The sequence below is a fragment of the Hyperoodon ampullatus genome, assembly GCF_949752795.1.
Source record: "Hyperoodon ampullatus genome assembly, chromosome: 1".
In the NCBI taxonomy this organism is placed as follows: Eukaryota; Metazoa; Chordata; class Mammalia; order Artiodactyla; family Ziphiidae; genus Hyperoodon; species Hyperoodon ampullatus.
The window spans coordinates 170167769-170192470 of record NC_136914.1 but is presented as its reverse complement, the minus strand read 5'-3'; the positions used below and the strand labels follow the sequence as shown (position 1 = coordinate 170192470).

The 24702-nt window shown below is 35.2% G+C and overlaps 1 protein-coding gene across 4 annotated transcripts in view; it reads left to right on the top strand.

Annotated features, from left to right (window-relative positions):
* LCORL (ligand dependent nuclear receptor corepressor like) overlaps positions 1 to 24702 on the top strand; it is a gene marked incomplete at both ends in the record, with an annotated part of 176002 nt that overhangs the window by 111533 nt on the left and 39767 nt on the right. For all 4 annotated transcript variants that reach the window (XM_079697764.1, XM_079697765.1, XM_079697763.1 and 1 more), the window contains one exon: positions 8242 to 8493. In XM_079697764.1, the coding sequence (XP_079553890.1) occupies positions 8242 to 8493 (252 nt within the window). The remainder of the gene's footprint in view (positions 1 to 8241; positions 8494 to 24702) is intronic.

The following is a 24702-nucleotide window of genomic DNA, read 5'->3' as shown; positions in this document are numbered from 1 at the left end:
CACAGTTTGTTGAAAAGACAATGATTTCCCCCACTGAATTGTCTTGGTACTCTTATCAAAGATAGATTAATGGTTTCTCTTGGGGCTCAATTCTACTCTATTGATCTGTATGTCTGTCCTTAGGAAATTAACACCTAGGCTTGATTATTATACTTTATAGTAAGTTTTGAAATCAGGAATTGCTAATCCTCCAGTTTAGTTCTTTTTCAAGATTATTTTGGCTATTCTGGATCCTTTGCATTTCAATATGCTTTTTAGAATCAGCTTGTCAGTTTATACAAAAATGCCAGCTAGGGTTTTGATAGGGATTGTGTTGAATTTGTTGATCAATTTGAGGAGTTATTATCATGTTAACAATATTAAGTTTTCCAGTTCATGAACACAGGATGTATTTCTGTTTATTTATGTTTTGTCAAACTTATTCCTGTAAGTCGTAATACTGTTGTATTACTGTATTACTGTTGTATTCCTGTAAGTCGTAATACTGTTGTAAATGGAATTATTTTCTTAATTATTTCCTTTTAGAATTGTTTAGTGCCATTGTATAGAAGTAAAATTGATTTTTATATATTGATATGGCATCCTGTAACCTTGGTGAACGTACTAGTTCTAAAATTTTTTATGTGTGGATTCCTTACAAATTTGTATATACAACATTATGTTATCTATAAAGAGAGTTTTACTTCTACTTTTTCAGTCCAAATTACTTTTATTTCTTTTTCCTGCCTAATTGCACTGGCTAGAACCTCCAGTACATGTTGAATAGAAGTAGTGAGAGCATATGTCCTTCTCTTGTTCTGATATTATGGGGGAAACTTTCAATCTTCACCATTAAGTGTGATGTTATCTGTAGATTTTTCATAGATACTCTTTTGTAGATTAAGGTAGTTTCCTTCTATTCCTAGTTTGTACATTGTTTTTATCATGAAAAGGTATCAAGTGCTTTTCTACATCTATGGAGATTATTATGTGGCATTTGTTCTTTATTAATACGTTATATTACATTGCCTGATTGGTTTTCATATGTTGAACTAACCTTGTATTCTTGGTCTTGATGTATAATCCTTTTTTTTTTAACATCTTTTTTGTAGTATAATTGCTTTACAATGGTGTGTTAGTTTCTGCTTTATAACAAAGTGAATCAGCTATACATATACATATAACCCCATATCTCCTCCTTCTTGCATCTCTCTCCCACCCTCCCTATCCTACCCCTCTAGATGGTCACAAAGCACGGAGCTGATCTCCCTGTGCTATGCAGCTGCTTCCCACTAGCTATCTGTTTTACATTTGGTAGTGTATATAAGTCCATGCCACTCTCTCAGTTCGTCCCAGCTTACTCTTCCCCCTCCCGGTGTCCTCAAGTCCATTCTCTACATCTACGTCTTTATTCCTGTCCTGCCCCTAGGTTCTTCAGGAACATTTTTTTTTTTCTTTTCAGACTCCACGTAATGTGTTAGCATACGGTATTTATTTTTCTCTTTCTGACTTACTTCACTCTGTGTGACAGACTCTAGGTCCATCTGTCTTGCTACAAATAACTCAGTTTAGTTTCTTTTTATGGCTGAGTAATACTCCAATGTGTATATATGCCACATCTTCTTTATCCATTCATTTGTCGATGGACACTTAGGTTGTTTCCATGTCCTGGCTATTGTAAATAGAGCTACAATGAACATATTGGTACATAACTCTTTTTGAATTATGGTTTTCTCAGGGTACATACCCAGTAGTAAGATTGCTGGGTCGTATGGTAGTTCTATTTTTAGGTTTTTAAGGAACCTCCATACTGTTCTCCAAAGTGGCTGTATCAATTTACATTCCCACCAACAATGCAAGAGTGGTCCCTTTTCTCCACACCCTCTTCAGTATTTATTGTTTCTAGATTTTTTGATGATGACCATTCTGACTGGTGTGGGATGATATGTCATTGTAGTTTTGATTTGCATTTCTCTAATGATTAGTGATGTTGAGCATCCTTTCATGTGTTTGTTGGCAATTTGTATATCTTCTTTGGAGAAATATCTATTTAGGTCTTCTGCCCATTTTTGGATTGGGTTGTTTGTTTTTTTGATATTGAGCTGTACAAGCTGCTTGTAAATTTTGGAGATTAATCCTTTGTCAGTTGCTTCATTTGCAAATATTTTCTCCCATTCTGAGGGTTGTCTTTTCATCTTGTTTACAGTTTCCTTTGCTGTGCAAAAGCTTTTAAGTTTCATTAGGTCCCATTTGTTTATTTTTGTTTTTATTTCCATTTCTCTAGGAGGTGGGTGAAAAGGGATCTTGCTGTGATTTATGTCATGGAGTGTTCTGCCTATGTTTTCCTCTAAGAGTTTGATAGTGTCTGGCCTTACATTTAGGTCTTTAATTCATTTTGAGTTTATTTTTGTGTATGGTGTTGGGGAGTGTTCTAATTTCATTCTTTTACATGTAGCTGTCCAGTTTTCCCAGCACCACTTATTGAAGAGGCTGTCTTTTCTCCACTGTATATTCTTGCCTCCTTTATCAAAGATAAGGTGACCATAGGTTCATGGGTTTACCTCTGGGCTTTCTATCCTGTTCCATTGATCTATATTTCTGTTTTTGTGACAGTACCATACTGTCTTGGTTACTGTAGCTTTGTAGTATAGTCTGAAGTCAGGGAGCTTGATTCCACCAGCTCCGTTTTTCTTTCTCAAGACTGCTTTGGCTATTCGGGGTCTTTTGTGTTTCCATAAAAATTGTGAAATTTTTTGTTTTAGTTCTGTGAAAAATGCCGGTGGTAGTTTGGTAGGGATTGCACTGAATCTGTAGGTTGCTTTGGGGAGTAGAGTCATTTTCACAGTGTTGATTCTTCCAATCCAAGAACATGGTATATCTCTCCATCTGTTTGTCTCATCTTTAATTTCTTTCATCAGTGTCTTACAGTTTTCTGCATACAGGTCTTTTGTCTCCTTAGGTAAGTTTATTCCTAGGTATTTTATTCTTTTTGTTGCAGTGGTAAATGGGAGTGTTTCCTTAATTTCTCTTTCAGATTTTTCATCATTAGTGTGTAGGAATGCCAGAAATTTCTTTGCATTAATTTTGTTTCTGTGCATAAATTTTGTACCCTGCTACTTTACCAAATTCATTGATTAGCTCTAGTAGTTTTCTGATAGCATCTTTAGGATTCTCTATGTATCGTATCATGTCATCTACAAACAGTGACCGCTTTACTTCTTTTCCGATTTGGATTCCTTTTATTTCTTTTTCTACTCTGATTGCTGTGGCTAAAACTTCCAAAACTATGTTGAATAATAGTGGTGAGCGTGGACAACCTTGTCTTGTTGTATAATCCTTTTTATGTGTTGCCTGTTTCTGTGTTCTTGGAGAGTTGGCCCTTGAACAGTGTGGCGGATAGGGGCTGGCCCTTCATGCAGTTGAAAATCTGTTTATGACTTATGGTCAGCCCTCTGTATTTGCATTTCCACATCCACAGATTCAACCAGTCACAGATTGTGTAGTACTGTAGTATTTACTATTGAAGAAATCCACATATAAGTGGATCCGCACAGCTCTAACCCATGTAGCTCAAGAGTCAACTGGATTTTTGTCTATTCATAATGGATAGTTTTCATTTCGTTTAGTAGTTTTCTTTTCATGTGATTTCTTTGTCCAGTTTTGGTATCAGGCTAATGTTGCCCTCATAGAATGTGTTGGGAAGTGTTCCTTCCTCATCTCTTGTTTTGGAGTTTGTGAAGGATTGGTTTTAATTCCTCTTTAAATGTCTAATAGAATTCACCAGTAAATCTGTCTCCCTGGGCTTTTCTTTGTGGCAAGATTTTTGGTTACTAATTCAGTCTTTTTACTTGCAGGTCCAGGTTTTACTGTTACTTCTTGAGTGAGTTTGATAGTTTGTGTCTTTCTAAGAATTTGGCCATTTCATGTAGGATACCTAATGTGTTGATGTATAGCTTTTTTCTTTTTTTTGTAGTATTTCTTGATTACCTTTAATGTTAATGGTGATATTGCTTCCTTCATTTCTGATTTTACAAACAAGTCTATTCTGGTTTTTATTCTTGGTCAAATTTTTGATCTTTTCAAAGAACCAACTTTTGGTTTTACTGCTCTTCTCTGTTGTCTTTCTATGCTCTATTTTATTTTTTTCTGCCCTTTTTATTTATTTTTTTCTCTGTGCTTGCTTTGGGTTTAATTTTTGATTTGTTTTCTCTTAAGGAGGAAGGTTAGGTTATTGGGTTGAATTTTTTTTTAATATATGTGTTTATTGCTATAAATTGTTCTCTAAGCACTGCTTTAGCTTCATCACATAACTTTTGCTGTGTTGTTTTCCTTTTCAGTCATTTGGGAGTTGATTGGTCTTGAGCATCTTCTTCCCAGTTCAGTCATTTGGCTGTTTGCAGGAGACTTCAGTTCCTCTCCTTGTGAGCCTCCTCAGTGCCGCTCACAGTACAGCTTTCTCCAGAGTGAGTGATGAGAGAGCAAGAGGACAGAATAGTGTGGGTGGGGGTCACAGCGAACACCAGTGTTCAGAGTATCCAGGGTAGAAACCATATTCTTTTATAACCTAATCTTGGAAGTGACATACACTTCTGCAGTATGTTATTATTAAATCACACATTCCACCCTTCATACAATGTGGAAGGGACTACACAACACTGGAAACCAGGAGGTGGGAGTGGGAATCATTAAGGACCATCTTGAAACTGGCTACCACAAACAACTTGCTAAACTCTTGAATTAGTTAAATTTGGAAAATGAAGAGATAGGGCAAAAATAAATTATTTCTGTCTTCTTGGGAGCATACCATTTCCATTTGGCAACATATTTTCTCTTCTAGCCCAGTGTTTGTTAGTTGCCTGAATTGTGAAACCATCTGAGTTTATATCCCTGGCCTAGATCTTTAGTTAACTCAATTTTTTTATAGTTATGATAATTTGCACGAGCATTCTAGAAGGCTCACTTATCAGCAGCTGAGCAGCATTTTCTTTGTCTCTTCCTCTTTTTTATCTTGTTTGTTTTTTTGTTTTTTGCCAAGTCCTTGGTCTCACACATAGACTTATTCCCAATATAAACAAACAAAAACTGAGTAGTTGAATAGAATAAAGTAGCATTATCTATTCTGCTTTAAACTTAGCTCTAAACTCAACTCTGAAGAATAGCCCTAGTCACATGATATGTCTGATCATATTTCTGTTGTTTTTTGATAAATATAATTATTTTGAATTTATAAAGTGATATTAGCCAATACATTACAGGATAATTAACCAAAATACCTAGAAGTAAATCAGTATCTCCTTTTAACACATAATTCAAAGCAAGATTAAGTTTGAAAAAAGATGGAAAAGAGTGTTCACAGATGCCTTCAAGGATTCCTGGAAGTAATAATCAAGAAATGGTATAAATTGGGAATCCTTATGTGTAACATGGAAATTTCTCGTTTTGTTACAAATCAGTTTACTTGGGTTACATGTGCTAATATTATCTATTCTAGAGCACAGTATATCACATGGGCTTAGAAATTATGTCCTTTGTGTTTTCCCAGCTGGTTAATAATTTTACATATTAACCTAGTTAGTTAATATTTTTACTTATTTAACATTTTATGATTTACTTAAAATATAACTGCTCAGCCTTCATCTTTTTGTTTCTCTTGTTATTTTCACTATAACCTAAGATAACAGTGGACTAAATGTCAGCTATTAAAATGACAAGTACAGGAGTTCAGTATTTTATCTACAATCTCATATAACTTTAAAATATCCTGTGAGCAACACTTATTATGACTTCCAAGGTTCTATTATCATTTCCATCTTTATGAACAGAGAAACTAAAACACGGAGGGGTATGTAACTAGCCTGAATTCAGGAAGATGGCTAAGATTTCAATCTATAGCTAAGTCTTTCTTTTTTCATTAAAATATAGTTGACATACAATATTATTTTAGTTTCAGGTATACTGTGGAGTGATTCATATTTGCATGCATGATGAAATGATCACCATAAGTCTAGTAAGCAACTGTCCTCATACAAAGTTAATACAGTATTATTGACCATATTCCTTGTGTTGTATGTTCTCATTTATATGTGGACTCTAAGAAACAAAACAAAAACAAACTAAGCTAAAACAGACTCATAGTTACAGAGAACAAATATGGGGTTGCCAGAGGGGAGGGGTGTTGGGGGGTGAAATAGGTGAAGGGGGAAATTAAGAGGTACAGACCTCCAGTTATAAAATAAATGAGCTACGGGCATGTGATATATACAGTTGACCCTTGGACAACGTGGGGGTTAGGAGCACTGACCCTCTGCACAGTGAAAAATGAGTCTAACTTTGCAGCGGGCCCTCCATACTCACGGTTCCACATCTGCAGACTGACCAACCATGGACTGTGCAGTACCGTAGTATGTATTTATTGGAAAAAATCCATGTCTGTGTGTACCCCCACAGTTCAAATGCATGTTGCTCAGTGCTCAACTGTATAGCCAAGTCTTTTTTTCTAGTACTCAGAAACAAATAGTGCCTCTCTTCCCTACTGGGCTCTAAACAAAGAATAAATGTGAGGACTAAAATGTTACTTTTTTTATAGGCCCATAATCCCTTCTCAAATGTTTTTTCAGAATTCAACGTTCTTTGTTTTGAAAGAGCGAATGTAATCGAGATGTTTATTATGTAACATCTCCAGCAGGTCCAAAACAGCACCCTGTGATCAAATATATTGATATTTCTGCAGCACCATAAACAGATTGATGTTGGCTGAGGTCACATTTTGCTACCAGATATGGCGGTGGTCATGGTGGAGGTAGTTTTGTTGCCTTTCCTCACCTTTAAATAGTATGTTTTCTAATCTTCTTGCATTTTAGAATCATGGATCTATAAAAGTAGATGCTAGTTGGAGGACTTGCCTTCAGATCTCTTAGACAACTGCTCCAGCTAATACTGAACCCCAAAACTAAGGAGACTCAACCCTTCAGTCTCAGACAGCCCAGGATCAGGGCAGGCCTATTCACACAGCACTGATCTGCCTGGGTAAGAGTTGAGGCATTTAAGGAGCAGAGGAGCATGTTGGTTTGGCAAAAAGTTCATTTGGGTTTTTCCATAACATCTTACAGAAAAACCCAAACAAACTTTTTGGCCAACCCATTATCTCTAGAAGTAGGCCCACTTCTAAGAGGAAGAAGTATGGAGCCTAACCAAATACACTTAGTCATCCTTCCTAGTTCACCAACCATTCTGCCTCGGAAGGAGCAGAGTAAATAAAAGGATTGGGGTGAGGCCAGTAGTGTGTGTGTGAAAAAAGCCACCACCATCCAATATTAAAACTCTTTATTACTTATTATATACTGTGTTTATAAGTGGTCTGTCTTTATTCCACACCTCTTATAAAATCATTCAATTGTTTTTACCTCTTGTACAGGTTTCAAGCAGAATTGTATATGACTGCTGTCCTTTATTTTGGTTGTAGCTGACCAACATGTTTTGGGACCAAGGACTGATTAAGACCCTCAATAGTGGTACTGCGGTTTTTATAGGGGAATCTTAGTAGATGTGCACTGAAATATTTAAGAGTGAAATCTCATAATTCTGCAATTTACTTTCCAGTAGTTCTGAAAACCAATAAAAGTAAAAAGAAGGTGAATGTGGCAGAATGCTAACAATTCAATTCTTGAATCTTGGTAGAGGCTGTCTGTGTCATTGTAGTGTTCTTTATTTTTTTCTTTCTGATTGAAATTTCTCAATATGAAAAGTTGAAAAAGAAAAAAACCCTTGATGATGACATTTAGGCTATATATGAAGTGCACATTTGACAGAATTGAAGAATTAATGGTAATAAATAGTTACAGAGTTTAGATATTTTCTTTAATAGTTGATGTGTATACCTACTCTATTAGGTTAAAACTTGCTTGGTTACTTATATATACAATTTATGTTCACATACTAAGTGTCTTAGTATCTTGTAGAATACATTTGAATTAAAACTCTGAAAATAAGCTGTCTGTTTTTATGTCTAGTTGTTTATATTTTAGTTTGGGACCAAAAATATTTATTTTTAAGAAACAATTAAAAATGCCAAGTTTGGGGTTGATACATTCTCATAATACTAATTAAACCAACAAGGTTTTTATTGCTAAGTCCTAGAAACCATTCGCAATTATGGACTGAATCTGAGACTTGTGAAATCATTAATTTGTAATTAAGATCAATTTAAACATAGGTATTTTGCATTCTCTTTTTTAATTCTTATTGTATTTATTTCTTCCCTAGATCTTCCTCAGAACTGTGATCCTAACATTCCCCTAGTTGCTCAGGAATTAATGAAAAAGATGATACGTCAGTTTGCAATTGAGTATATTTCAAAAAGTGGTAAAATTCAAGAGAATAGAAATGGTTCAATTGGACCAAGTCTAATATGTAAGAGTATCCAAATGAATCAAGCAGAAAACTCCCTTCAGGAAGAGCAGGAAGGCCCCTTAGACCTCACTGTGAATCGAATGCAAGAACAAAATACTCAGCAAGGTAAGATTTGTGTGTATGTGTGTGGTATGTGCGTGTAAGTGTGTGTGTGACATAAAATTTTATGTTTTTAGTATTCTTAAATATATATAACCTTATATTCACAGAGGAATTTACTTCAGAAGTAATATTACTTGTAATTAACCTATGTAGTATGGACTAGAGAGAAGTGCTGAATTAGAGCTTTTGTATTACATTTGACTTTGTTTATAAAACTGGAAGTGAGAGTTTCTCTCAATGTTTTTTCACAGTAAAGTGTATGGTGAGAGAATTCTAGCAAGCAACCTAAAAGGAAAGTGTACAAATAAAAAGATATATGTGATAAAAATGTATTTTTGTAATGTACAGCTGAGAACATTCATTAAGCACTTGCTGTTCAGTTTTTTGCACTTAGGTGAAAGATAAAAAGAAGTAGATGATTTGTATTCAATTGTTTATGATGTAACTAGGGAAAGAGAAAAGTTAATTCATGGGATAAGTATAATTAACTATATGGAGATACATTTTTCATAAGAAGCATGAATGATGAGGCTGTATTGGTCTTATCTAACTGTTAATTGAAGGAAGAGTTGTGATTCTCAGAGGAAAAGAAGGAAGACCTTAAAATGCTTGTGGAGGATGCCAAACAAGTGTTTGCCTGGAGAAGAGAGAACAAGTAGCTTTTGTTAATACAAGTTAAGGATAGTGTTGTCAGGCTTCAAAGCCAGAAAAAATGTCAGGATTAAGTTTGATTGCAGAAGGCAGTGTGGTGTTGGAGACTGTAAAGAAGAGTACACTAGTCAGTGTTTAAAGAAGATAATCTTTTCACTGTGTAAGACATTAAAATTGAGAGAGGTTGAAATATGGAAATACTTTTCTTTTTTTGCTTCCCTAATTGTAGGTTGTATGAGTTTATTTATGTAGTAAGGTCTGAGAAATTTGAGATAATTAGGTAGGTTATAAGACAGAGAAAGAAATGTTGAAGATGATTTTGATATGTCTTAAGGACAAAAATATATCAATACATTGAATTTTGGAAGTTAGAAAGCATGGGATTTTTAGCATTTTTGTTTGTCTTGCTTTTCCTTGTTTCATACCCTCTTATATCTCTTCTCCTTTGTGGGAGGCAGTTCAGTGTTCTAAAGAGACTAAAACATAGGCTTTGGTATCTGTGACAGACTTCTGGTTGAAATCCCAGCTCTGCTACTTAAGTTACATGAATAGTTAACTTTACCTATCAGAGCTTTAATTTCCTCATTTGTTACTTGGCAATAATAATAACAAACTCATTGGAGCAATGTGAAAGTTAAATATAAAGTAACCAACTCATAAAAGATACTCAGACATTAGTCTCTCCCTACTCTCTACCTCCTGTTCCCTACCACGACAGAAGAGAAGGCTTGGAAGTAACATAGTAGTTATCTGTAAATATTTGTATGGCTCTTCCACTAAAGTAGAACTGAACTTTCTCTGAATGGCCCAATGAGTAGAATTAGGATCATTACCTAGAAGTTAGGTGGAAACAGATTTCAGGTCCATATAAGAAAGAATATTTCTAAATATCAGACATTTTTTTAAAGGGGAAAGGAGAAAAGATTCCCTGTTGCCTTATCATTAGAGGCATTCAAAAGCATCAGATGAGTGGTTGGAATAGATGACATTTTAAAAGTAAATTTCCAGTCCTTACATTCTGTGATTCTATGAATTTAAGTAATAAGGCAGACCCAAGTATATATAGAGAATAAGTAATGTAGTTACTTATTTAAATTATTTTGATATTCTAGGCAAAGTGCGCAAATATATATGTGAACATTCTGAGGCTGAAAAGTCATTTAGTTTAGTGTGACTTGTAGTGTATAAAGCAAGGGAGAGAATGGTAATAGATTAGGCTAAAGAAATAGGTAGGGGTAAGATTGTGAGAAAGCCATGTAGGAAATATTAAGGATTTTGACTTTTCTTAGGGCCGTAGAAAGCTGCTAGGTTTCTTTAAGCAGAGAGTAACAAATCAGATTTTCTTTTATAAAACTATTCTGCTGTGGTATAGATTGGTAAGCTCTAACTTTGTCTACTTGCATACCAAATTTTTTTTAATGTAGCACATGTATGTGTGTATCTATACACACCAATACCTTATATGTACTAATATTTCCACAAATTAAAATTTTTAAGGTTGAAATAAAGATGTTATAAACAATTTTTAAATGTCTTGCTAATCATGGTGACTTCACCCCCAGTATCTTATTACACAATGTAGACTTTGGAGCGTTTCATTAGTAATAATACAAGGTATAAATCCTTATTTCAGATCGTTTCTTAAGAACTAAAAAAACTTTTGGACTGACTTCACTGTTCATACCTTATAGTATAATTAATAAAATGCTCATACTAGTAGTAGCAGGATTAGTTCTGCCTTTGTTTGTCTATTATTTGCTAGTCTTACTTTTTTCACATTATTCTCACTCTGTAATTTTGCAACAATACTCGTTTAAGTCATTTGTTCATTTTGTGATTTATTTTATTCTAATTAGATGCTGTAATCTGTAAATCCAGTAGATAATCTAGCCATAAATAATGTAGATAATTTATGGATTGTCTGACCTATAAATCTATAAAATTATTAATCCCAAATGGTTTTACAGGTAACTTTATATAACCTTAAGGCAGCAGATAATTCTATCTTTTACAGACTATTTTAAAGAATAGAAAAGAGAGAAATATTGATATAATCTTTATCAAAACAAGGCACAGATAGCAAAAGAAAGAAAATTTGCAAGCTAGTCTTACTTACAAACCTAGGTACAAAAATTCTAAACAAAATGTTGGCAAATTGAATATAGTGAATTATAAAAACATTATAAATCATCTGTGGGGAAGCACAGATTATTCTGCATTTGAGACACCTTTATGATTTTACACATTACAAAAAAAAAACAACCATATCATCCTAATAGATACAGAAAAAATTTACAAAAGCTGACACATTTATTATAAAAAATGCTTATCACCCCAAGAAGAGATGAGTACTTCTGCTATGAGGGACATCATAACCAAATGATTTGAAGTAATGGACATGACAAAAATTTTCAACATTTTATGAGACGTCTTGACTCATGTAACATGATGAGAAAAGAAGAAATATGAAAGTAAGCAATAATAAGTAATAGGTTATAAGGAAAGAATGAGCAAAATTGTGGTTACTTACAAACAGTATGATTGTGTATATAGAAAATATGAAAGAATATCTATGTAAAGTTTTAGAACTGATGAAAGAATTCAGAAAAGGTACTACTCACGAGATTAGTATGATAACATCCAATTAGAAAATCCAGTTTTTAAAAAATCATCTACAATAGCAACAAAAGCAAGAAAAACATTAAAACACCTAAGAATGAAGCTAATAAGCTAAGACCTTATGGAGAACATTATAAAACTTTATTGAAGGTTATAAAAGAAGACTCCCAAAATGAGTGATTATATTTTAAATGAATGGGAAGACTCTAAAAGATAGCAGTTCATCTTTAATGTACTTAATAATTCAGTGTCATTCTAGTTAAAATTCTGATAGGGTTTATTGTGAAAAATGACTTGCCAATCATAAAATTTATGAGTAAAACTTAAAAGAGCCAAGGATTACCAAGTCAAGGTGGTGAGGGACTTCTCTAAAACATATCAAGACTTTGTATAATAATTTAAACAGGGTGCTATGGGCCATATACAAATCACTAGGACAGATTAGCAAGCCCAGAAGAGATGTCATTATAAATCACCAGGATGATGACCTGTTCAGTAAACAGTTCCAGGGCAATTGGTTACCCACTTGGAGGGGGAAAAAATGGATCCCCTACCTTACACCGCTCACAAAAGTAATTTTAGTTGGGTTAAAGGGCTAAATGTTAAAAGCAAAACTAAAAGTTAGAAAAGATAAAGGATTATATCTTAATGAATTTAAAATAAGGAAGAATTTCTTAAGATGCAGAAATAACAATCCATGCAATAATGGTGTAAATTTGTACTAAAATGTAAAACTTAAGTGTTATAAACGTCACCGTGAAGAGAGTGAAAATTCAAGCCTCAAATTTGGAGACAGTATTTATAACTGATGTACAACCATTCAGCTAATGAAACAGAACTACAGCCAATGAGGAAAACATGACACCTTAGAAAAATAGGCAAAAACAGTTATCAGAAGATTACAGAATAACCAAATAAGCCAAGTAAAAGATGCTCAAAAGAATATCCTGCTCAGCTTTCATCCCAATATAGGGTTCTTTTATTCTGTCATATAAAAGATGGTAATTCAACCTCTGACTGACAGTAAGTACATGCAAAAAATCGTTGTTTGACAGCTCTGACAATTAAGCTCCTATCTCTGAAACATCCACCCTTCATTTTATATTTCTTCCATCTGCAATAATTATTTTACTCAATAGTACTGTAAATATTTGTAGAAATTATTGTATCTCCAGACTTCTCTTTCCCATGCTAATCTTTAGGGTTTTGGGGTTTCTTTTCCATCTGCAACAATATGAGAAAATTTATTCCTTTTACTTATTATTAGTGCTGTAAATATTTGTTGAAACTATTTTGTCTGTCTAAACCTCTATTTTCCATGCTAATCTTTATATAGCTTCTCTAATTGTTCTTCATAAATCAGTTTCCATACTTCTCATTTTCCTTGTCCTCTGTTCCACAAACTGTAGACTGACTTAAAATATTGTTGCCCTGAGAGATACATTCCTATTTGCCTCTCCATTGTACCTTCTAACCAGGTATTTCAAATATTAGGGAGATTTCTTTGTGCACTTTCATTTCTGCAGATTTGTATAAATACTCTGAGCCTCAGAAACTGGGAGAAAGTAAGTTATGAATTCTTTTGTCCTGGAGCAGTAGCTTAAAAAACAGGTAGAAATAACATTAGCATAACCAAAAAAAATTTTTTTACAATTTTAATCTGGGCCCAAAGTAAAAGCTTCTCCTGAATTCCAAAGTACAGGAAGAAATTTGCAACTTACGGACCTTTATCATTATCATGACAACCATGAAGAATTTACCAGTTCTGTACAAAACAAGATCAAATGTGGGCAGAGATGAAAGAGCAGCACTTTATTGGCCTTGTTGGTGGTGGTGTCTACCATGAGGTCCAGTGAATATTCTGGTAGAATTTTCATTATAGTAAATTTCTCACTTCATTGTAATTGTTTCCATGTTTATCTCCCCACTGTAATCAACCTTTGGGAGCAGAAACCTGTGTATTCAGTTTTGTATCCCCAGGGCATGTATGATATATGACATATTGGATTTACTGGATTAAAAATCTTTACTATTTTCAAATGCTATTGACAACTAAACTGAGACTTGATACTTGATCATTGGATTTATGGTTTTTTAGCAGTGAAATTTCTTATTTTAAACATATTGGATGGAAATTATCCTGAAATATCTTTATACTTTCTTAAACAACATATGGAACATTGTGTCATGATGAACATTAATTATTGCACTGACCTGTAATGACTTGACATTTTTAGAATTATTCTCCCTTAAGCTAACTGGCAACAGATTAAGTTAAAAATACTTTTAAGAAATTATTATTTCACATTGCTATCAGTAGGCCAAACTTCGGAAATCATGTCTCCTAGATTGAATAAGATTTTTAAAAAAATAAATTATGTATGAGACTAATATAAACTAGGCTTCAGGTAAATTTTATATTTCATTGAATGAAATACATAAATTTCAGTGATATGTTTAATTGTTACTAAGTATCCTTTGTTGTTGCTGCTGCCATTCTAGTCTGGTTTCTTGGCTGAGATTAAGGTAGGTGACTCTGTCAGCTGAGATGTTAAACTATAATTAAAAGAGCAATGTATCATTTTATGATATCACGTATTATAAACTATGCTGTTTATAAATGAAGTTTGTTGTTACTCTGTTAGGAAAATACTGAATAGTTTTTTTTTTTTTTTTAATTTCAATTTAGAAGATATTTCCATATCTACTAATGAAGGCAATAAAATTATCCATCTTGTTTTTCTATGCTGAACTTTTGTTTTCCAAGGCTGAAGACATATGGAAGAAAATGTTAGGTTCCATGCTTGAGAAGATACCATATTTTAGTAAACCTGAAGAATAAAACATATCTAAATGATTCATGTCCCTTCTGATCTAACCTTCTCTAACTCTAGGGATAGACGAAACAGGTGGTTTTTAAAAATTCCAAATCAAAGCCATATCACTCATCTGCTTAAAAACACTTAAAACACACACACACACTTTAATGGCTTTGAATTTCCTTAGGATAAAGTCTAAAATCCTAAACTCACCAAGATCCAGATCTTACCTATCTATTCAGTCTCATCTTGCACCTTTCTTTAGTCTTCATATTGTTTTTCTCTGTTTCTTGAATGTCATATACTCTGGCTTCAGAACATTTGTACATGCTTTTGCCACTCTGTAGAAGCCACTCTACCCCCTACCCACACCAATTTTTTCTAAATAAATTTTACTTGGTTTTTCTTCAGGTCTCCATTTAAACATCACTTCCCTAAGAAAACCTCCCCCACACCTCCTAAATTGGATGCACACAGACATAACACATGCATTCTTACTAATTACCACCAAAATTGAGTTTCGGTCTCATATTTCCCCATAGCATCCTGTATTCTTTTGTAGCCTCATCACCCTTGTAATTGTTTCCACCATCTTATTTTGTGCTTTCTGTTTGTCCCATTTGTTAAGCTTTTTTCCCTCCTTTGTTATTTTCTTTTAGATTGCATTTTTTCTTTGCTAATTTTGAAGTTATATACTCTACTGCTCTTCTGTTAGTGGTTTCTCTAGAAATTTTTTAATGCTCAGTTAACTCAGCAGTTAATGTAAGGAATTTTTCTTTTCTTTTCTTTTCTCTTTTTTTTGACTGCGTTGGGTCTTCATTGCTGCATATAGGCTTTCTCGAGTTGCGGCAAGCAGGGGCTACTCTTAGTAGCGTTGCGTGGGCTTCTCATTGCAGTGGCTTCTCTCGTTGCTGAGCACAGGCTCTAGGCGCGCAGGCTCAGTAGTTGTGGCACTCGGGCTCTAGAGTGCAGGCTCAGTAGTTGTGACGCACGGGCTTAATTGCTCCATGGCATGTGGGGTCTTCCCGGACCAGGGATCGAACCCGTGTCCCCTGCATTGGCAAGCAGATTCTTATCCACTATACCACCAGGGAAGTCCTGTAAGGAATATTTTAACTTCTTACCTGCCCTGACATGACAGCCATTTTATTAATGCTTTTGTTCTCTCTCTTTTTTTTTTTTTTTTTTTATCGGTACACGGGCCTCTCATTTCTGCAGCCTCTCCCGTTGCGGAGCACAGGCTCTGGACGCGCAGGCTCAGTGGCCATGGCTCACGGGCCCAGCCGCTTCGCGGCATGTGGGATCTTCACGGACCGGGGCACGAACCCGTGTCCCCTGCATCGGCAGGCGGACTCTCAACCACTGCGCCACCAGGGAAGCCCACTTTTGTTCTCTTTTTATGATATCACAATTAAAACATTGTAACTATTTTATATAATCAAGTTTTGTTTAGATTTGCATACATGATTACCTTTTTCCTTTGCTCATTATTTGTTCTTATGTCTTGAAGTGTCTTCTGGAATCAGAGATTCCTTTTTTTTTTTTAATATCTTTATTGGAGTATAATTGCTTTACAATGGTGTGTTAGTTTCTGCTTTATAACAAAGTGAATGAGCTATACATATGCATATATCCCCATATCTCCTCCCTCCTGTGTCTCCCTCCCACCCTCCCTATCCCACCACTCTAGGTGGTCACAAAGCACCAAGCCCATCTGCCTGTGCTGTGCAGCTGCTTCCCACTACCTATCTGTTTTACATTTGGTAGCGTATATATGTCCATGCCACTCTCTCACTTCATCCCAGCTTACCCTTCCCCCTCCCTGTGTCCTCAAGTCCATTCTCTATGTCTGCGTCTTTATTCCTGTCCTGCACCTAGGTTCTTCAGAACCATTTATTTATTTATTTATTTATTTATTTTAGATTCCATATATATGTGTTAGCATACGGTATTTGTTTCTCTCTTTCTGACTTACTTGACTCTGTATGACAGACTCTAGTTCCATCCACCTCACTACAAATAACTCAATTTCGTTTCTCTTTATGGCTGAGTAATATTCCATTGTATATATGTGGCACATCTTCTTTATCCATTCATCTGTCGATGGACACTTAGGTTGTTTCCATGTCCTGGCTATTGTAAATAGTGCTGCAATGAACATTGTGGTACATGACTCTTTTTGAATTATGGTTTTCTCAGGGTATATGCCCAGTAGTGGGATTGCTTGGTCGTATGATAGTTCTAGTTTTAGTTTTTTAAGGAACCTCCATACTGTTCTCCGTAGTGACTGTATCAGTTTACATTCCCAGCAACAGTGTAGGAGGGTTCCCTTTACTCCACACCCTCTCCAGCATTTATTGTTTGTAGATTTTTTGATGATGGCCATTCTGACCAGTGTGAGGTGATACCTCATTGTAGTTTTGATTTGCATTTCTCTAATGATTAGTGATGTGGAGCATCCTTTCATGTGTTTGTTGGCAATCTGTATATCTTCTTTGGAGAACTGTCTATTTAGGTCTTCTGCCCATTTTTGGATTGGGATTTTTTTTTATATTGAGCTGCATGAGCTACTTGTATATTTTGGAGATTAATCCTTTGTCAGTTGCTTCATTTGCAGATATTTTCTCCCATTCTGAGGGTTGTCTTCTCATCTTGTTTATGGTTTCCTTTGCTGCGCAAAAGCTTTTGACTTTCATTAGGTCCCATTTGTTTATTTTTGTTTTTATTTCCATTTCTCTAGGAGGAAGGTTGAAAGGATCTTGCTGTGATTTATGTCATAGAGTGTTCTGCCTATGTTTTCCTCTAAGAGTTTTATAGAGTCTGGCCTTACATTTAGGTCTTTAATCCATTTTGAGTTTATTTTTGTGTATGTTGTTAGGGAGTTTTCTAATTTCGTTCTTTTACATGTAGCTGTCCAGTTTTCCCAGCACCACTTATTGAAGAGGCTGTCTTTTCTCCATTGTATGTTTTTGCCTCCTTTATCAAAAATAAGGTGACCGGGCTTCTCTGGTGGCACAGTGGTTGAGAGTCTGCCTGCCGATGCAGGGGACACGGGTTCGTGCCCCGGTCCGGGAAGATCCCACATGCCGCGGAGCAGCTGGGCCCATGAGCCATGGCCGCTGAGCCTGCGCGTCCGGAGCCTGTGCTCCGCAATGGGAGAGGCCACAACAGTGAGAGGCCCACGTACTGCAAAAATAAAAAAATAAAAAATAAGGTGACCATTTGTGCGTGGGTTTATCTCTGGGCTTTCTGTCCTGTTCCATTGATCTATATTTCTGTTTTTGTGCCAGTACCATACTGTCTTGATTACTGTAGCTTTGTAGTACAGTTTGAAGTCCAGGAGCCTGATTCCTCCAGCTCCGTTTTTCTTTCTCAAGATTGCGTTGGCTATTCAGGGTCTTTTATGTTTCCATACAGATTGTGAAATTTTTTGTTCTAGTTCTGTGAAAAATGCCATTGGTAGTTTGATAGGGATTGCACTGAATCTGTAGATTGCTTTGGGTAGTAGAGTCATTTTCACAGTGTGATTCTTCCAATCCAAGAACATGGTACATCTCTCCATCTGTGTATCATCTTTAATTTCTTTCATCAGTGTCTTACAGTTTTCTGCATACAGTTCTTTTGTCTCCTTAGGTAGGTTTATTTCTAGATATTTTTTTCTTTTTGTTGCAGTGGTAAATGGGAGTGTTTCCTTAATTTCTCTTTCAGATTTTTCATCATTAGTGTATAGGAATGCCAGAGATTTCTGTGCATTAATTTTGTGTCCTGCTACTTTACCAGGTTCACTGATTAGCTGTAGTAGTTTTCTGATAGCATCTTTAGGATTCTCTATGTATATAGTATCATGTCATCTGCAGATAGTGACAGCTTTACTTCTTCTTTTCCAGTTTGGGTTCCTTTTATTTCTTTTTCTTCTCTGATTTCCTTGGCTAAATCTTCCAAAACTATGTTGAATAATAGTGGTGAGAGTGGACAACCTTGTCTTGTTCCTGATTTTAGAGGAAATGCTTTTCAGTTTCTCACCATTGAGAACGATGTTGGCTGTAGGTTTTTCATATATGGCCTTTATTATGTTGAGGAAAGTTCCCTCTATGCCTACTTTCTGCAGGGTTTTTATCATAAATGCGTGTTGAATTTTGTCAAAAGCTTTTTCTGCATCTCTTGAGATGATCATATGGTTTTTATTCTTCAGTTTGTTAATATGGTGTATCACATTGATTGATTTGTGTATATTGAAGAATCCTTGCATTCCTGGAATAAACCCCACTTGATCATGGTGTATGATCCTTTTAATATGCTGTTGGATTCTGTTTGCTAGTGTTTTGTTGAGAATTTTTGCATCTGTGTTCATCAGTGATATTGACCTGTCGTTTTCTTTCTTTGTGACATCTTTGGTTTTGGTATCAGGGTGATGGTGGCCTCTTAGAATGAGTTTGGGAGTGTTGCTCCCTCTGCTATGTTTTGGAAGTGTTTAAGAAGGATAGGTGTTAGCTCTTCTCTAAATGTTTGATAGCATTCACCTGTGAAGCCATCTGGTCCTGGGCTTTTGTTTGTTGGAAAATTTTTAATCACAGTCTCAATTTCAGTGCTTGTGATTTGTCTGTTTATATTTTCTATTTCTTCATGGTTCAGTCTTGGAAGGTTGTGCTTTTCTAAGAATTTGTCCATTTCTTCCAGGTTGTCCATTTTATTTCCCTTTCTCTTCTTTGTTGACACAGCTCCCCGGGCCCAGCTTTGGATTTGGCCCCTCCGCTGCTTGTAGGTCACCTGAGGGCATCTGTTCTTCGCTCAGACAGGACGGCGTTAAAGTAGCATCTGATTAGGGGGCTCTGGCTCACTCAGGCTGGGGAGAGGGAGGGGTATGGAATGCGGGGTGAGTCTGGGGCTACAGAGGCCAGGGTGAAGTTGCAACAGCCTGAGGCGTGCCCTGTGTTCTCCTGGGGAAGTTGTCCCTGGATCACGGGACGTTGGCAGTGGCAGGCTGCACAGGCTCCAGAGATCCTTTTAATAAAGGTCTACTGGTAGTAAACCTTTGGGATTATTTTTCCAGTTTCTTATTCTTTTTTTTTTTAACCTTGATCTTCAAAGAGTTTTTTTTCTGGGTACACAAGTCTAAGCTGACTATTATTATTTTCTTAGCACTGCTACCATGATAGTGTCTTGGCTTCTATTTTTGCTATAACCACCCAACAAATAGTCTTTTCTTTGTAGGCAATCTTTACACACTTTTTTTATTAGCATGTCTCTCTCACTTTTCTCTCTGTGTTTTGTTTATGCTTTTTTGCAGGTTGTCCTGGATATGTTTGGGTATAGATTTCTTTATTATTTTTTTCCTTTTATTTATTTATTTATTTATTTATTTATTTATTGGCTGTATTGGGTCTTCATCGCTGCATGCGGGCTTTCTCTAGTTGCGGTGGGTGGGGGCTACTCTTCATTGCGGTGCACGGGCTTCTCATCATGGTGGATTCTCTTTTTGCAGAGCACAGGCTCTAGGTGCATGGGCTTCAGTAGTTGTGGCACATGGGCTTAGTAGTTGTGGCTCGTGGGCTCTAGAGTTCAGGCTCAGTAATTGTGGCGCATGGGCTTAGTTTCTCCGCGGCATGTGGGATCTTCCCAGACCAGGGCTCATACCCATGTCCCCTGCATTAGCAGGCAGATTCTTAACTACTGTGCCACCAGGGAAGTCCCGGGTGTAGATTTCTTTTCTTCATTCTGCTTGGAAGTCCTATCATTTCTAAAACTGAGGACAAATTTCTTTTATCAATTGTGATTTTTCAGCCATTATCTTTTCAATGTAATGCAGCTCCCATTTTTTCTCTTGTCAAAATTTACTGAGACATATTTTGTATCCTCTCATTCTATCCTTCATATCTCTTATCTTCTCTTTCATACCTTTCACTTCTTTGTCCCTTTGTGTTATATCCTGATTACTTAATTTAGAACTATCTCCAATTCACTGATTCCCTCTTGAGCTATTCTAATCACTGTTTAACCTTTGTCTTGAGGTTCTAATTTGTTATTATTTTTCCATTTCCAGAAGTTATTTGTTACTGTTTTGAAATATGCCTGTCAGCGTGCCCCTAATTTTACAAAAAGAATCAATAAGCAAGATATCAAGAGTGATTTGAGAGGATTATTTTAGGTAAGGTGGTCAGGAAAGCCTTCCAGAAGAAGTGAGTTTGAACAGAGAATTGAATAATGAGAAGAAGGTCCTCCACATGAAGATCTGAGGGCAGGGCATTCCAGGCAGAAGAAATATCTAAAACAGAGAAAAAAATATCAGAAATCAGAGAAGGCAGGAGCAAATCAGGTATGTTTGAGGAACTGTATGAAGATTGTCTCAGTCACTTAAAAATCAAGAGACTAGTCAAAGCTTTTCCCTAAAGTCAGATTATAGAGTGTCAAGAAATATAATTGTTATGGTATATTTAAGCTGGATTTTTCTCTTTTCTGTTTTGTAAAGAATATCACAAAAAACCATGCAGTTTAAATTCAGAAGTTCCATAAATAAATGTTATTTACCATGTAACTGTCACTTGACTAACCTAATTAGCTGTATGAAGTATAAAAAGAAAAAGAAATCAATTTCTTTATAGCCATTACATTTTTCCTGAATATTTGTTATAGTTTGATATAAAATTAGCCACTCTATCACCACATGGTTTCCAGGTGATAATTCACTGAGCTTTTATTTCCCTTATAATTTTTTTCATGTATTTTCCCTCCAAATACAGCTTTCATAATATGTACCTTAACTTTGAAGTTATCAGTGTGCCAAAATGGGGTTCAAAATAACAGCTTGAATAAAGTAAAGCTGATGTTACTCTATATTTAAATCTTCCTCTTAGTTTTCTATGACATGAAGAACAAAATTTAAGTTTTCTTTCCATGACCTACATGGCTTTGCTAAGACCTTGTCCCTGTCTACCCCTCTGGACTTAACTCCTTTTCCTCTCTTCCTGGCTTAGTATGTGCAAGTCACACTATCTGTCTGTTTCTGACACATTCTAAGCTTACTTCACCTCTGAACCTTCACTCTTGCTGATGGCTTTCCTGGATTATTCTGCCTTTAGATCTTCTTCTTTCTCTGGCTTGGCCCTCTTCATCGTTTATATCTTAGCTAGAATATCAGCTTAACAATAAGACAATAATAAATTCCAGTGTATAAAAATAACTTCTGGGTGATAAAGAAGAAAACACCATCAGAAAAATCAAAAGAGAAACAGTAGTCTATGAAAAAAATATTTATAATTTATATTACAAAATAAAGGACTAATACTCTAATGCATTAAGAGTTTCAAAAATTGAGAAGTGAAAGATATACCAGTGATAGAAAAATGAGCATTGTTTTACTGTCAATTCATAGAAGAAGAGGTTTTAAAAGCCTTTAAACGTAGGGAAACACACTTATAAACTCATAGGAAATACAGTCATATATGGTTCACACCTATCAGACTGATAAGAATTCAAGTTTAACAACATAATCTTTCTGGTGAGACTGTGAAGAAACAAGCACTCTCTAGTATTCTCATTACTAGGGGAATACAAACTGGTAGAATCTTTATGGAGGGGAATTGACAATATGTATTAAAATTATATATGCATTTACTCTTTGAGCCAGAAATCTCACTTCAAGGAATTGAGCCTATAATTACACTTGCACAGATATCAATGATATACACTCAAGGTTATTCATTGGGCAGCATTACTTACAATAGCAAGGGATTAGAAGTAACCCAAATGGTTAACTAAATTATTGTACATCCACACAGTGGCAAACCGAGCATTTGAATAAAAAGGGTGAGAAAGATCCCTTTTTAGTGACATTTTCAAGTTTTAGGAGATAAAAGCAAGATGCAGAACAGTATATATATGTTCTCTTTTTGTATAAACAAAGCAGGAAAGATAAAACCTATCAGGGAATGAAGTAAATGAGGCTGAGGAGGCAGGATAGAAGTGTTGTGAATGGACCTTGTTATGTAGTTTTATATAAATGTTCAGATCCCAAAGAATAAGCATTTTTTTAAAGTTAAAGCAATCCCTAAAATTTGAAAAAGAATGTAACAAATGAGCATAGCTGCATCAAGTCAGTAATATATTAACACTAAGAAAAGAATGATGTCAGGTGACTTTACCCAGTATTTTGACTATACATTCTTGGTGGAATATATTCTAAGGACAAAGGAGTGCTTCAAAGAAATTCTAAGCTTCTTTTAGTAATATTAGTAATAATATTGCCATTGTTTGTTATTTTGGATCTCTAGGATAAATCAAATATATAATCAGGTTAACATTGTTTTGGGAAACCAAGATTTTCAGGGTAAGAGAAGAAACAGACAAGTGTAAAATCAAAGTAAGCACCCTGTAATATTACATATGTGTAGATTGGAAATGTCACTGCAAACTCATGATTTTTTTTTCTTTTCAAAAATGTGCATTTCTTAGTCTGACCACTGAAATATTCTAAAAGCAATAACACGACAGCTCAGTGGCATTGAATTTAGACCAAGATTGTGGTCTTCTAAACATTATTTTCCCTTAAAGGGAAATAAGCTTCCTTGGAATCCATGTCTGGATCAGGAAATGTACAGGATGAGCCTGGAACATCTTGTGCCAGCAAGCAAGGACGTGCCAAAGACTAATTTGTCAACCAAATGCAGGAGGCAACGTTAAGGGTTCCCCATTGGCCAAATAAGAGAACATTTAAGCATCAGAAGGAAGAACAGTTTCAACTGAAACATGTTGAATGTTTTAAAATCCATTAGTTCATGATAATCCAAAAAAAAAAAAGGTGCCCCTCAAAGTCATTAGTCTACACTGGAGAAGCATAGCATACCAACTCCTTACTTTGAAAATGAGCAATTAGAGGAAAGAGTTAAAGCATTTATTTTGCTTTGCTTTTACAAATTGCACTTCAGGACAACCAAATAGTCTTTTGAGGAAGATTCTTAAAGAAGAATTTCAGTTAATAAATATGGCAGACACGACAGACTTTAAATATTATTATTTTGCAATGCTTAGTAAGATAACTGAATCAAACATTATCAGAAGATAAAACTGTTAGAGGAGAGGTTGCTTGGGGAACTTTACAATGGAGAGGTCAGGCTGTTGTCATCAGAATACACTGATCACTTAAGCATCATTAAAAACAGACTTTATACATCACTTGTGAAGTATTCCTACCAGAAACGTTGAACATGAATCTAAGCGATTTTTTAGGTCAATGGTTCTCAAGTGTGGTCCAGGAAGCCCTCAGTGTCTCTGAAACTCTTCCAGGGGATACACCAGGTCAAAACTAATAATAACATATTATTTGCCCTTTTCACTCTCATTCTCTCACAAGTGTGTAGTGCAGTCAGTCAGAGGCTGATGTATGATTTCTGAACACATTGAATACAGAAGCATATATGAGAATCCAGCTGTCTCCTATTAAACAAGAAGCTTAATAGAAGCTAGGCATTTAAAAGATTTGCAAAATTATTTTTTAAAGTTCTCACTTTATTTTGACAGTTATTTTTCATTAAAATGTTTTTATAAACATTAACATTTATAGAGTTATCAATTACAAATATTTAAAGTTTTTAATTAGTTTAATTTATAATATGGTAAATATTATAACTCACCTAAACAAAAGTTCTTTGAGGTCCACAGTAATTTGTAAGAGTGAAGAGATCGTGAGAACCAAAAGTTTGAGAACCATTTGCTTTAGAGCAAAGTAAATGACACCATAGGAGAGCAAAAAGAACAAACCATAATGTAAGACATTCTCTAGTAGAACTGATGACCTGGCCTCTTCAAAAAGTCAGTGTCATTATTTTAAACAGTGAGGGAAATGGCTGCTATACATTTTAAGAGACATAGCCATCAAGAATAACACAGACAAATTAGCTCCTAATTTGAACATACAAACTGTAAAAAGACATTTTGGACTCACTAGAGGAAATTCAGTACAAACTACGTATTAGGTGATAACAAGGAATTTTTATAGTTATGTACAAAAATGTTCATACGTTTAAGATGCATAAGCATATAGAAATGATGTGACAGCTGGAATTAACTTTAAAATACTTAAGTAGATAGAGATAAATAGAGAAAGTGTAGCAAAAATTTAGGTAATTGT